This window comes from Lentinula edodes (genome assembly GCF_021015755.1).
Source record: "Lentinula edodes strain Le(Bin) 0899 ss11 chromosome Unknown C8R40scaffold_68, whole genome shotgun sequence".
Taxonomy (NCBI): domain Eukaryota; kingdom Fungi; phylum Basidiomycota; class Agaricomycetes; order Agaricales; family Omphalotaceae; genus Lentinula; species Lentinula edodes.
In genome coordinates this window covers 171024-186589 of record NW_025764374.1, presented here as the reverse complement: position 1 = coordinate 186589, position 15566 = coordinate 171024, and the positions used below count along the sequence as shown (strand labels likewise).

Here is a 15566-nt window from a genome sequence, read left to right as displayed (position 1 = left end):
TTCCATCCAATATGCTGACGGTGAAATTCATCCTCTAGCCTTCCTTTCCAGAACACTTCATGCGGCTGAACTCAATTATGATACCCACGACAAAGAGCTACTGGCCATCTTCGAAGCCTTTAAAGCTTGGCGTCATTATCTGGAAGGCTCGGGTGATCCGGTGGACGTCGTCACCGATCACAAAAATCTTGAGTATTTTTCTACTACCAAGGTTCTCACCCGCCGACAGGTCCGATGGTCTGAATTTTTACACCAATTTAATATGGTCATTCGCTTCCGGCCGGGGAAACTCGGTGAGAAACCCGACTCGATAACTAGACGCTGGGACGTCTACCCTAAAGAGGGGGATATCGGCTACGCCCAAGTGAACCCTCATAACTTCCGTCCTATCTTTACTAACGAACAACTCACTGCGTCTCTTCGAGCTACCTTCTTGGAAGGTCCGGTTTTACGAGCCTCGATTATCATGGATATCGAAGCCCTACACCAAGCCATCATCCTCGCCCTTCCCGCCGACCCGAGCTCCGTTGTTGGTTTGGAACTTGCAAAAGATCCTTCCAATGAACGTTGGAGCTTAGGTAGTGACAAGCTACTATGCCTTGACGACCATATTTATGTCCCTAATCACGGCGACCTTCGCCTTCAAGTCCTCCGTTACTTCCATGATCATCCACTTTCCGGCCATTTCGGCCAGAACCGCACTCTAGAAGCTGTACGTCGTCAATACACTTGGCCCAAGGTCAGAGACTTCGTACGTGACTACGTTACATCTTGCACTATCTGTGGTCGCAACAAACCTCGCCGTCACCGGCCTTACGGGTTGTTGAAGCCTCTGCCGGTTCCGGTCCGACCATGGGATTCCATCTCCATGGACTTCATTGAGCAATTGCCAATGTCGAATGGTTACACCGCTATCCTCGTCGTTGTGGATCGATCTTCCAAGCAAGCTATATTTATTCCAACTCACGACACCATTACTTCCGAACAACTAGCTGAGCTTTTTGTTATTCACGTTTTCTCTAAGCATGGTGTTCCTAATCATGTTACTTCCGATCGTGGTTCCGAATTTGTTTCGGCGTTCTTCCGGGCTCTCGGTAAAGCGCTCTCCATGGAACTTCACTATACCTCTGGATACCATCCGGAAGCCGATGGGCAAACTGAGCGTGTCAATCAGACTCTCGAACAGTACATCAGGATCTATTGTTCCTACCAACAAGATGACTGGTCGCCTTTACTTCCGATCGCCGAGTTCGCCTATAACAACGCTCCCAATGCTTCCACTGGTATTACTCCATTCTTCGCTAACAAAGGATACCACCCAAATATCACCGTTCGGCCCGAGGTCGACATGAAGTCTGATCTAGCCAGAGACTTCGTCGTCAATCTCGATGAACTCCATGTCTTCCTTCGAGAGGAAATCCTTTTAGCTCAGTCTCGTTACAAGGAACAAGCTGACAGGAAAAGAATCTCGCACCCGGAGTTCCCGATCGACTCCGAAGTATTCGTTCTTGCTAAGCACATTCGTTCTACTCGTCCTACTGAAAAATTCTCAGAAAAATATCTTGGCCCTTTCAAGGTCATCAGTCGACCTGGTACTTTGTCTTATGAGCTCAAGCTCCCAGACTATCTTCGCCGAATTCACCCGGTATTCCACGTCTCACAGCTGGAGCCGGTTACGCCGAACCCGTTCCCGAATCGTACTCAATCTCCTCCACCTCCAATTGAAGTTGATGGTGAAGAGGAGTACAACGTTGCCGAAATCCTCGACTCCAAGCTGGACAGAAGGTATAAACGTTGTCCTCTACGTTATTATATTCGGTGGGCCGGTTATGAAGGGACTGATGATGAGTTCTCTTGGGTTGCTGCTGATGAATTACATGCTGACGAACTTGTACCGGCGTTCCACGCCCGATACCCTCACAAACCTGGACCTTCATCACAAAAAATCATTTTATTCCATTTCCCTTTTTCGCCGCGCTCCGCCGAAGTCTACTTTGTGCGTTTAGAGGATAAACACGATGATAGCAAATTGAGTGTTTATCCCTCTCTCTTAATTGTTAATCTCATCCTTCTATCTACAATTTCACTTATATTTCTTTCACACTTAAACTACTTATACTTCGAACTAATTAATTCTTCCGCCGCGTCGCGGCCCATTCGCTTTCTGATTTCAAATCGAGTTACCATTTTTTTATATACAAACAAAAAACCAAAAAAGAATTTATACAACAGGATGGAGGACGACAAGAAGTTTACAAGAAGATGGCCGAAGGCCGAGGTCCGATGTCCGTGATACTACTACACTACTCCTCCCTTTCCTTCCCTTTCTCCGACCGGGCCTTCTTCGGCGCCGGCTCATTCCTCTCCTCTTCCTCCCTCTCCTCTATCTCCTCCTCTCCTTCTCCATCCTCTTCTTCCCCAACCTCCTGCTCTACTCTCCTCTGTTCCTCTTCCTCGTCGCTATCCGCAATTCTCCGTCATTTCTTCGGCAAAACCGACGGCCCAGCCTCCGGCAATTCTGGTGGCGTTCTTCTCCTCCTTGAGGCTTCCGTAACCAACCAATCCAGCTTCCGGTTCATGTGACGATGGTAGGTGTTCGCCTTCACCTGACCATCTCGAAGCTGCCGGTTGTCAGCGAGCAACTGAGCCACCTGGCTCTCCAGCACCGCCAGGCGCTCGCCATACGGAGTTCCTCCACCCTCGCGCTTCACCGTTGAGGGCCGCCCGGAGTACGAGCACCGGACCTTGGCGTCGTGGCAGGGTTTGCAAATGACAGAACTCCTCTTGCCAGCCTGCATCTGGCAAGAGATCTTCTTGCTCCTGCATCTTTCGCAGGGAGCCCTGTCATCTTCGTCGTCGTCGTCGTCATCCCCGTCGCCGCCGTCATCGGGGTCCCCACCAACGGGCTATAAGCCGGAGAATCAGCACAAGATTCTCATCAAAGGGTATCAGTACTCACCTGGGCTTTACCCTTGCCTTTTCCTTTGTCCTTTCGGATTTCCACCACCGGCCGCTGTGGGGAAACCGAACTTCCTCCTGGCGAGGAGCCACGCCGACTACGAGCGGTGGCCGCCTCTGCCATTCTCCTCCGGCGCTCCTCCAACTCCCGCGCTGCCACCTCCTTCTTCCTCTGCGCCTCCTCCGCGGCCTTTCTAGCCGCCTCCTCCTCGGCTTTCTTTTTAGCCGCCGCCGCCGCCTTCCTGGCCTTCATCCGACGGACCTTCTCCTCTGCCCGCCGGATAGCCTCGTCGTCGTCTTCCTCCACATCGTCGTCGTCGTCTTCTGTAGATTCCTCGGGGACGGTGAGATCGATGGGCGGTGGAGGAGCAGGCCGCGACCTCGAAGGTCCGGCGGTTGGAGATTTTTGGGTGGTGGTGGTGATGGTGCGGCTGGTCGACATGCTGGTTGGACTTAGAAAATTTTGGAAAAGTTAGGGCCTTAGCGGCAAAACCCTGGGCCTTTTATAGGACAACAACTGCGCACGGACCAGCGAAAATTTTCCTTCCAATTGTACTTGGTGTACGGTGAACCGACGCCAATTCCCGGTACTAACGGCTTTTGAAAATTTTCCTGCTGACTGATGGGCCAAATTCCCGATCCTGACGGCCTTTAAAATTTTTCTTTGGTGACTAACCAACTCCCGGTATTAATGGCTTTCGAGGGCTCAAGCCTAAGAGGGGGATACTGTCAAGTCCATGCCGCGGGCCTCCATTCCGCCGCTCGGTATTCCGAAGATCTGCTCCTTATTGTAATCTCACTCTTATTGTTCTTTCTCGCTACACATATCCTTTCGTTCTAGTCTCTCCTTATTGTCTTTTACTCTACCCTGCAGGTATTACTCGTATAGCTCCTAGTAGTTAGTCTGGCGCTCCGCACCGCTGCGCCGTTCCGTAGATATAAATACTGCCTGTACGCTACTGTAGTTCCTCAGTTTTATTATCAACTTAGATCAACTTAGATCTCCCTTCTCAACTTAACTCTTCTCTAAGTCTTCAGGCTCAACGCCTTGAAGTACGTTCTCCTTGACCTTCCGACCTGGCTGCTACTTAGCTCTTCTCTCTCTCTACTCTCGCTCTCTGGGGACTAACGGCGTAACGGCGGTGTTGTTAATAACTTCACTACTGTCCCATTCGTCTTCCGCACTTAGACACCTTGTGGCTTTGGCACGGTTACACGGTGTACATGATCTTAACAAATAGTATATATCAGCCCCACAGATATTTCCCTCCTACTGGTGACAATCACACACCAATTGAACTAACTCATTGTCCTGAAATTTATAAATAACATAAATACGCTGAAAGAGAGAGAGAGAGAGAGAGAGAGAGAGAGAGAGAGAGGGAGAGAGAGAGAGAGAGATGGAGTTTTCGGAATATCAGGTTGTGTTAATGTTGACATTGCTATCTATTTGCATTCAACTTCCGCCCTTAGACACCAAATGGCCCTTGGCATGGCTTTCCAGTATACATAATCTTAACAGTATAACTAAACTCAATCCATTACAGCTGATTGCAGTACCAAAGGCGCGGACGGATTTTTGTCATCTCGAGCTGGATTTTTAGTAAATGTTAGCAGGCCAGAGGATTTGGTTCCCCCGTTGGTGGAGATGAAGGAGGTTGTTAACCCTGAGTGGAGTTATATCCACGATTCGAAGATGAGTAGTAGTGGTGAGGAAGAAGAAGTTCTGAACTACATCACAGTAAATATGCAATACACACTCCTCACCAATTGTCATGCCTTGACCACTACTAGACCAACCTAACACCAACCCCATGATCATAGACCACACACGGTCCTAACCCTTAGTCTTGGAACCATCTCCATACCTCCCCAGGAAGGTACATCTCTCCTGCAACCATCACCCCTATCACAACCTTCACAACTCGGCCAAACCTCCCTCGACATATTCAATAACCCCATTCGCACACCCAAGACCTCCATCAACATACCCGAGACCTCCATCAACACACCTGGTAGACACGCAACTCTAGATCACAGCCGATTTGACAGTCAAAGTCTCTAATGTTCTCTTGTCCACTTCCTGTACCTATATAAGTATCCTTTGTAGCACAAATATCCCCAGCTTGGTATATTTTGAACACACACCCTTTTGCATAGGTCCAGTCCCTGTCCCTTTGTACCTGCTAACCATATGGATTTCTCTTTACTCTCTGTTTCTCTATATCAGTTCCTCTCTACTCTTGTCTATTGTCTCCATGACCATCTATACAATCCAATACACGCTTTTACTTCATGTCTAAGCAATCCAAGTGAGTCTCCAAGCTCCCTCGAACAATACTAAAGCTCCCCAATGCCTAATGCCTTGGTGAGCTAACCTCCCCAAAACCTCCTCGAGCTCCACAAGCTCTGGGACCTCGATCTAGGTAACGTCGAAGATACCCCCTACATCGAACTACGTGCCGCTTCTCCGTTACCACCTCCAACACTCAGGGACGTCCACCTCTAAGCCCCAGTTCTCGGGACCTACCCTCCCGGGTGTATACCTTCTCAAGAGCTTATACACTCAAGACCCATTTCCACTACAACCTATTCGATCCTATATTGATGTTCTAGCGAGTACAACTCCTACTACACAATACTACTAGGTTCCATGCTTCTACCTAACCTCCATACACCTTAGGGACCTCTCTGGACCTTATAGGGACCTCCTCAAGGGTCACATCTCTCTATCCCAGCCACTACTAGGTCATTCCCGTCCTCGGTCGCGGTTTCCGTAGCTCCCTTCGACCTCCAGCCTGCTCCTAGTATGCTACAACATAAACCCTTTTATACCAAACCCTACCTTAAGACCTATTCTGACCCAGGTCTTACATTATACTAAGCTCTCCCATCACTGAACGGACTCGTCATGATGAAATGTCTGCGACATCAACAGAACGACCTTCTAGTTCCAAACTCGAATCGAAGAAACAAAAGAGCACCTTCTCTTGTGGAAACATGACACAAGCTCAAAAGTCAAACCAGGCTGCAAGCTCCACTGTTATCACGGTGGCAGCTGGTCAACGCCTGATGTCCATCCCAGAACAGTCATTTGGGGATGAAGCCGTTAGCTAATGTAAGGACCCCCGAAGAACATCAACCTGCGGTTCAGGAGCCCCCTCCAGTGGAACCTGTGATGGGACCACCACAATGGAGGAATACCTCCATGGGTTACGCCCAACCTGCCAGTAGTCCCATGGGAGGTTTCGCCTATTCCCCTTCTTGGGGAACAAGAGGACCTCCCCCTGGACCTGTACCGCAGCTAGACATGGAGTCAGCTTTGAACGCAGGTGGAAGAGTCAGTGGCCAAGTAGCCGCTATAGAAAGGATACAAGGGGAAAATGCGGATCCTCTTACGGTACGACAACAGGAGAAACTTCCAGAGGGAGGGTATCACCTGCCGTATCTGAACAGTCTCGGACGTCATCCCGGAGGTTACCAACTCCTCCTGTACAGCCCCTTAACCTTCTTCCCTTGAGACGAGGAAGTTCGCTCTCCAGTCTCCTGAAGAGTCCGGCTATGAATACACCCAACTGGCAGCGTACACACACAATACATCATAGCAGGACCAACTTCCCAGTGCAACCGTTGTCGGAAATGACATTGCTGTAAGACCTGGGTCAGAATAGGTCTTAGGGTAGGGTTTGGTATAAGGAGTTTATGTTGTAGTGTGCTAGGAGCAGGCTGGAGCTCGAAGGGAGCTATGGGTACTCCAAACATCCTTTCTAAACTGAGGACCCACGTCTTCCATGCAGAACAATCGTCACCTGCGAAACTCTCGATCTTACCAACATTGAGTTTTGACTCAATGGTGATTCAATTTTTCTCCTTGTTGCTCTCCCACGTATTCCGTCCTTCATTGGGTGGTCTAGGAGCTGCCCTACGGTGCCAACCTTGTCTTGGATTGTAGTACCAGGGTTGGTCAGGGTCATAGTGGGCTGGAGGTACTTCAGGAGCTCCAGTGGGAAGCTCCCCTCTGTCCTCATTGTTCCTAACCCCGTTCCTACTTGACTGGGTGTGTTCCCCTTTGTTGGAACCTTCGGAATCGTTATCACCCAGTCCCCTTGAAGGTGGTGGAGGAGGAGGGGGCGGAGGGGGAGCTCCTCCCCCGCTTCTTCTCTCCTGTCTCCTTTGATCCCGTCCCCCCTGGCTCAGAGGTCTTTCTCAATCCCTTGCTTTACTTGAGAGGTGTGGGGGAGGTTCTCTATCAGGGGGTTTAAACCCTCCCCTACCTCCTCCCCCCGCAGCTACTCCACCGTCCTCTAATGTGTACCTTCCTCCCTCTGGTCTTACATACTCCCCTAGCTCTGCTCTTTGCATGTGAGCCCCCCATTCCTGAATATGTCGCCTGTCCACACTTGGGGTGGCAGGTAGCGGGGCTGTTTGTCCTTCCTGAGGGTTCTCTTCCCTACCTCCCATAGGAGTACATCTGGTAAAGGATATTGGCTCCGTGGCTTGCCAGCTCCTTGGCTGGGGAACTACAGGAGAGGGACCCCCCCTTGTGTCCTGTATCATTACCATGGGCGCTTGCCCGAATGGTCCCACCGTGTTTCCTGTTTTGGAAAGCGGTCCACCAGTTGGTATCCCCTCTGCTGCAAACCCTTTCTTTACCTCACAGAGTTGCTCCTGAAGCGTCTCAATGACTCGAGCCTGTTGCTGAATCATTATTACTGATTCTTGGGAGTGTGCCGAGTCAACAACCATGCCAGGTCGGTTCGTTTGAGCTCCAGTTACAAAAGGAGTTCCAAAAGGAGCTCCCTGCGGGGGTATTGCCTCTTCGTGAACTGCCAACATCCTTCATTGGTTCGGACCCCTTTGACTCTCCGCTCCCACTGCCTGAGACTGCATCGATACTGACCCTTGATAGGGTATGACTGATGGATTGCTCAGTCTTGGAGGAACGTGTACAGGGTTGGGAACCAACCGAGCTGTCAGATCTTGTCCAGAGATCCGGGATGAATGTTGTGTGCCATCCATCCTTACTTCACTAAACTGATATTGTTGCATTGAGACTGGTGTTACTGGCTTCATTTGCAGATTAACTCTGGGGGGAGGCGTCGAATTTTGAACCAGGGCATGTACAGTGGGGGAGGTCCCCGAGCGTAACTGGTGGCTCCTCGTGGCTGTATTGCCGGGGTTAAGGAATTCAGGAACCTCATTATTTCTGGGTGATGAATGTTTCTGTGCCAGGAAACGACCATCAGAACCATGGAGCTGCCCTTTCTGGTCAAATTGCTCCAGAGGGAACTCCCCTGCACTCTTTGGTTCGCATTGAACCATATATAAGGTTCCCCGATTATCCGCGATCAGTCTGCAACGGAATTCCAAGGCCCTTTCTAGATTTGATCCCAAAAGTTCCTCCGACAGCATCAGAGTGTCTGATTCCACTAGTAACATCCGATGTCGGGTCTCCTGCAAACACAACATTGCTTCGGACTCCTCACTTCTCACCAGAAGTTGGTGCATATGCCTCATGGGCGTGTATGTATACACTGTCTGTCCATTACGGACCCAGACAGGACTATCCTGATCGGGCATTGATTCCATTGGGGCAAGGAGGTGTGCAGTGGTATATCTCCTTCATCTACGATTTTTTGCAGCGATTAAATTGACATCCTCGTTACATTCTTCGTCGATTTTAGCTGCCGCTGCCGCTAGGTTTGCGTTTCGAAGTATTTGGATAGCCTGGTAGTTCGGGATATTAACCCTGGCAGGGGGAGGTTTGAATCATACGGCTCCAGATCTGGAGCTAGATGCTCGGTACAATATATGTAGCCCCGCTTCACCACAGAACTCCTTCTCTTTTCCATGGTTATGAGGGAGGAGGGGAAGTATTCCCCTCGAGTTTTGGAACGATTGTCCGTAACGAGCTTCTGCCTCTAACAATTCTAACATCTGCTCCGGGTCCAATAGGACATTGTACAACCAGAGAAAGTCTGATCAGTTCGCCGGGGTCATGTTGAGCCTTCTCTGGGAGGTCTATTTCCAGTTGAGTTCCCACTGTTAGGAACTGTACCTGTAGGTCTGAAAATTCGAGACCGTCTCCCAATGTTTCGATCCCCATTGACTCCAATACCTCCCATAAGACCATAGCTACGTCCTCCGAGATACACTCCTGGATTCTAATGACATCTTCCAGTCGCAATGTCATTTCTGACAACAGTTCCACTGGGAAGTTGGTCCTGCTATGATGTATTGTGTGTGTACGCTCCCAGTTGGGCATATTCATAGCTGGACTCTTCAGGAGACTGGAGAGCGAACTTCCTCGTCTTGGGGGAGGAAGGTTAAGGGACTGTACAGGAGGAGTCGGTAACCTCCTGAATGACATCTGAAACTGTTCGGATGCTGCAGGTGATACCCTCCCTCCGGAAGTTTCTCCTGTTGTCGTACTGTAAGAGGGTCCGCATTTTCCCCTTGTATCCTTTCTATAGTGGCTACTTGGCCACTGACTCTTCCACCTGCATTCAAAGCTGACTCCATGTCTAGCTGCGGTACCAGTCCAGGGGGAGGTCCTCTTGTTCCCCAGGTAAGAGAATAGGCAAAACCTCCCATGGGACTACTGGCGGGTTGGGCATAACCCATGGAGGTATACCTCTGCTGTGGTGGTCCCATCCCAGGGTCCACTGGAGGAGGCTCCTGAACCGCAGGTTGACGTCTCTTGGGTGTCCTTACACTGCTAGAGAGTTCATCCCCGAACAACTGTTCTGGGATAGGCATCAGAGGTTGACCAGCTGCCACCATGATGACAGTAGAACTGGCAGCCTGATTTAACTTTTTAGCTTGTGTTGTGTTTCCACGAGATAAGGTGCTCTTTTGTTTTTTTGATTTGAGTTTGGAACTAGAAGGTCGTTCCATTGATGTCGCAGACATTTTGTTGCGACGAGTCCGTTCGGTGACGGGAGAGCTTGGTATAATGTAAGACCTGGGTCAGAATTGGTCTTAGGGTAGGTGTTAGTATAGTGAGTTTACGTTGTAGCATGCTAGGAGGCTGGAGCTCAAAGGGAGCTACGGAAACCGCGACTAAGGACAGGAATGACCTAGTAGTGGCTGGGATGGAGAGATGTGACCCTTGAAGGGGTTCCTATAAGGTCCAGGAAGGTCCCTAAGGCTTAGGGAGGGGAGGTAGAAGTGCGGAACCTAGTAGTGTTGCATAGTAGGAGTTGTACTCGCTAGAATGTCAATGTAAGATCGAATAGGTCGTAGTTGAAGTGGGTCTCGAGTGTGTAAGCTCCTGAGAAGATATACGCCTGGGAGGGGAGGTCCCGGGAACTGGGCTTGAGGGTGGATGTCCTCAAGTGTGGGAGGTGGTAACGGAGAAGCAGTACATAGTTCGACATAGGAGATAGCTTCGACGTTACCTAGATCAAGGTCCCGAAGCTTGTGGAGCAGTTGGGGAGCTCGAGGAGGTTTGGGGGAGGTTAGCTCACTAAGGCGTTTAGGCATTGGGGAGCTTTAGTATTGTTCAAGGGAGCTCGGAGACTCACTTGGATTGCTTAGACGTGGAGTAAAAGCGTATATTGGATTGTATAAACAATTGTAGAGACAACAGACGAGAGTAGAGAGAAACTGAGATAGGAAAACAGAGAATAAAGAGAAATCTGTATGGTTAGCAGGTACAAAGGGACAGGGACTGGACCTATGCAAAAGGGTGTATGTTCAAAATATACCAAGCTGGGGCTTGGGGACGTTGCGGAGTTACTTAAATAGGTACAGGAAGTGAACAAGGAAACATCAGGGGGTCCAGAGAACATGAGGCAGGTAATCGAGATTAGTACTTAATGGAGATGATGGTAGGAGGGTTTCTTATGCGTGTTGGGGAAGTCATCAGGATGTTTGGTTTAATGGGCAACAGGGGAATGCTGGTACTGTCTTGGGGAGGTACCAAGATGGATTGGAAGTGTGAGAACATGTGGCTGGTACTGGGACTGTCCTGGTTGTAGCCAGGGCATGACAGTAAGTGTCATTGCAGCCAGCATGGTCAGAGTCAACAAAAGCATATGGCCGAAGTCCCACTCCACATTGTCCACTTCTCCTGACACCAACACCAACCTCTCATGGTTTGCCCACTGAAAAGCAAAAACTGCAGCCCAGAAGGAAGCAGAGCAGAGGCAGAGCGTGGCAGGTGTGCAGTGGCCACCAAGTTATGTGAGCTGGGTGGGGAAGGAAGGGAAGGAGAAAGCCAATGAAGTGCTTCCACCGAGGGAAGAGAGGGATACACCATCTCTACCTACATGTATGGCTTCGTCTACTACCTACATGTATGGCTTCGTCTACACCCATCCTCAGCTCTGATTCACATTCTGTCATGCCCTGTCCCTAAAACTCCCTTTCTTAAACCTCCTAAACCTCCCAGAACTGCTTCACAAGCACGTCAGTTCCTCTGCTCCTCCTAAATAACCTCCTACAAACCTCCCATGAACCACGGAACACTAGCCAACCTCCAACTGAAGCAACAGTATCGAGATCTCGCATAAAATATATGCTTTTACTACACATCTAAGCAATCCAAGTGAGTCTTTGACCTCCCTCAACCAATACTAAAAGCTCCCCAAACGTCTATTGTTGTGGCAAGCCAACCTCCCCCAATTCTCCTCAAGCTCCTTAACTGCTCCAAGAGCTCTGGGACCTTGATCTAGGTAATGTCGGAGCTTCCCCTCGTAGTCAACCAAGTGCCGCTCCTCCGTTACCACCTCCACTGATTAGGGACGTCAGCCATCACCTCCATCCCCCGGGACCTCTTTCCTGGGCTCATACTCTATCAGGAGCTCTCATGTCTGAACCTCCCTTCATCTACTAGCTATAACAATCCTACATTGATGTTCCTAGCTACTACAGTCTGTACTACACAATGTTCCGACGTTTTCTAGTTCCGGTTACCTCTACCTTCCTCTGTTATTGTCCTAGGGACCTCCCTGGACCTCCTAGGAACCCCTTCAAGGGTCACATCTCACAACCAGAACTATTACTAGGTCATTCCTGTCCTCGGTTGCAGTTCCCATAGCTCCCTTTGAGCTCCGCATGCTACAACATAAACTTCTTATACCAAACCCACCCTTAAGACCATTTCTTACCCTGGTCTTACACATTCCTCCACACCCACTCCAACTCCCACTCCAAACTTAAACTCCACCACCTCCTCTGCCACAACAACAATCCTCCCCCCTCTAAGCTCCGACCACATTGCATCCCCCCTCCCCAAAACTGTTGGGTTTGATTTCGCTGCAATAAAAGCTGAGCTGGCTGAGTTGGAGGGTCTGCAGATGAAGGGCATGGACAGGATTGTTCCTGCTGTTGAGGCACCTAGAATAAGACTGGATAACAAAGAAGGAACACAAGGAATAGAACAAGAAGAACAAGAAGAAATTGTAGAATTCAGACCCCTATCATCATTGTCAGTGTTGTCAGTGTCTCTCCCTCTCCCACCCACACTGTTGAACGCGGCTATGCTGTTCACATATCACTAATACGGTCATGTGTTATCTTAGTCTATGCTTAGTATACCATGACATCATATACCATATGCGGATTCCTCAGTACTTCCTTATGTAATACTGTCATGCATTTATGTATATAAGTAGCTATGTTCTGTACTGGAATCCAACTCGCTTCTCTCTTACTTTTATTGCCTCACTGAGACACTAAGCTCTACTACCAGGTATGGTGCTGGAGAGTGTTCCCACTATGCACCCCTTGCCTGCTCAACACACACCGCCCTCAAAATCACCCGGCGTTGGGTATTTCTCATTTCCACCAATGACATTGCCATACAACAACAACAACAACAATGCATCCTTGGTATTGTTATCCTATAACCCTTTTGCTACTACTCCTACTACTACTTTGACTCCTGGTGGTTTCTCTACTCCTACTGCTACTACCCCTACTGCTTCATCCTCAACTGGCTTCACTGCTACCACTTCACCTTCACCTCATCCCCACCTGACTTTGGTCACTTGATGACAACAATGATGGGTCTTACATTCAGGAGTGCGGATGGGAGTCAGATTACTGTGAGTGCTAGTATTAGGTTACCTGATTCGTGGATGGCAGTTCTGTTGTCAAGTTCGAGGAGAGGGGAGGATATGGGGAATCTGTGGGGATGATACACCTTGACGAGGTGAGGGTGACAGTAAGGGTGAATAATTGTATGACAAAGATGAATGATAAATCTTTCATATGGTAAATCAGGGATGTATAGCTATAGAAAAATCACTAGGCATCTGAAAATACATACACATTTCATTAACAGCCACAACAACAACAACACTGAACTCAAACTTAAACCTTACCAATGAATTAATGATCTCTGAGTCTTCACATTGCACCGCATTGCTTTTAGTCACACAGGCACCCCAGGATTCTCATTCAACATATTCTCAAAGGTTTTGCGGTTTTATTTCTAGTACAGATGCAGACACTATGCACTGCGGAGATAATATGTAAGTAGAGCCTCTTATGGTTTGGGTCTGTGTAAGTATATATAGAGAAGATATATACATTCAAGTGAGGATTTCCTGCAGGAAATATGAATATGAATACATTCATCTTATTCCTCTTGACCTGGGTATGAGGTCTACTAGAGGCTTAAAATAAACACCTGCCCACAGTCCCCAAAGGTGTTGAGAGCAGGTATGATGGAGGACAAGACAAGAGGCCTCACAGGAGTGAAGATCACAATAGGCATGACTCTGAGTGACAACAACAACATCTGCAAAACCTGGATATTCAGCTAAGGTCTGAGAGCAGACCCCAGTGCTGAAAGCACTGAAAGCAGTATGCTCTGAGTGCTTTTACTGCTGGGAAGTGCTCCCAGCTGCTTTCGGACCCTTTCCCAAAAATACAGGTTTTGTAGATGTACCATCTGGCATCATTGTTGTCATCTGAATCCCAGATGTTGAAAGAGGGGGGAATTTGTTAATTGGGGACTCAGAGGACAAGAAGGGGAGAATGAAGGAGGTGGAAAGAGGTGGAAAGGCAGTGGTTGTCCAACGTCCCAAACCCAAACCTGGGTTGTATTGAAGTTTGCCATGGGACATCAAACAGTATTGAATAAAGTGCCATGTCTTATATAGTTTACTGCAAGTTTATGAGTTTAGTGGCCAGCTGCAAGGTGTTCATTATTTCTCCTTGCAAATCATTGCATGAGGTATATGTAGGTATGATTTAAAGCAAAAGCTCCAGATGGATGGGTAAGATGAATGAGTGGGAGGAGAATAAATTGATAAATAGGCACTCATTGTGCAATAATTCTTGAAAATCTAAATATTACTTTAGTAATATTCATTCTTTGAACCACTGCTGGATCTTGTTCTTGAGCACTGTAGGATCAGATTGGACTGTGTCTTGGACTCACTCAAAGAGCTCAGCCAATGGCCACTATGGCGCCAGTCATGGCAGATGCTTTTTGCCTCTGCTACCTATTTGGTGGTGCTTGGTAGTGTCCTGTGCTCTGGGTTACACAATCTGTACACAAAGAGAAGGTTCACAATAGGCCCTCTAAGTACAATATGGATTCTTCCCACTTCCCACTTCCCTTGAATCTCAATTTCATATTTGGACCTATAAAAAAAATTTAATTTGAATAAATTCCTTCCAAGTTCATGTGTTCAGGAAGCATTTTTTGTAAATGATGATGACCTCAATTTATTGTGTACACAGAAGGTTACAAATGGTCAAAGGTATTAATAGCAACACAAATGGCAAACATGTAAAAAGTATGAAACAAAAATTGAAGAAAGGAACATAAGCAAACCAGGATTTCTTTATATGTCATGAAAATATCAATTATAAGAATGTTATACAGTTTAAAACATGAGGGGGCTTTATTGTTTGTTAACAGAGTGCACCATTTTCCAGCAGCAACTTCAGAATGGGCTTATGGCCATAATAGGAGGCTGCCTGGAGAGCATTCCCATATTTCCCCCCTTGTGCATTCACATCAGCATTATGTTCCAGCAGCAACTTCACAATGGGCTCATGCCCCTTTAAAGAGGCTGCCTGAAGAGCATTGCCAAACTTCCCCCCTTGTGCATTCACATCAGCATTATGTTCCAGCAGCAACTTCACAATAGATTCATGACCCTTATATGAGGCTGCCTGGAGAGCATTCCCATATTCTTCCTCCCGTGCATGTGCATTCACGTCTACATCATGTTCCAGCAGCAACTTCACAATGCATTCATATCCCCTCAATGAAATTAAATAGAGAGCACTCCCATATTCTCCCCCTTGTGCATTGACATTAGCATCATGTTCCAGCAGTAACTGCACAATGTGCCCATGCCCATACACTGTGGCTACCTGGAGAGCATTGTGACTGCTTGTAGGATAAATATAGTTGCTGCAAATTTCCCACCATTTTGAAAACTGTACATTGTCTTTCAAAATTGCACATATCAGATTTTGACTTCGATCTTCTACTTTGAACTCCTCCACCATTGATGCATGTAGGAGCCAATAGTTGACTGCATAAGCCCCCAAACCATCCCAATCAAATGAAGCCTCCTCATATTGCATGAGGTAGATGATGGTTGTTTGAGTCATTATATCATGTGCTAAGTGCTCAT

General features: G+C 48.1%; 1 protein-coding gene across 1 annotated transcript; it reads right to left on the bottom strand.

The window, feature by feature from the left end:
• Positions 1–14841: 14841 nt before the first annotated feature.
• On the bottom strand, positions 14842–15306 carry C8R40DRAFT_1004880 (ankyrin repeat-containing domain protein; the record flags this gene model as incomplete). The annotated part of the gene is made up of 1 exon (XM_046222791.1): positions 14842–15306. A coding segment is annotated over one exon (465 nt), but the record flags the coding sequence as incomplete, so codon positions are not given.
• Between the last annotated feature and the right edge of the window lie 260 nt (positions 15307–15566).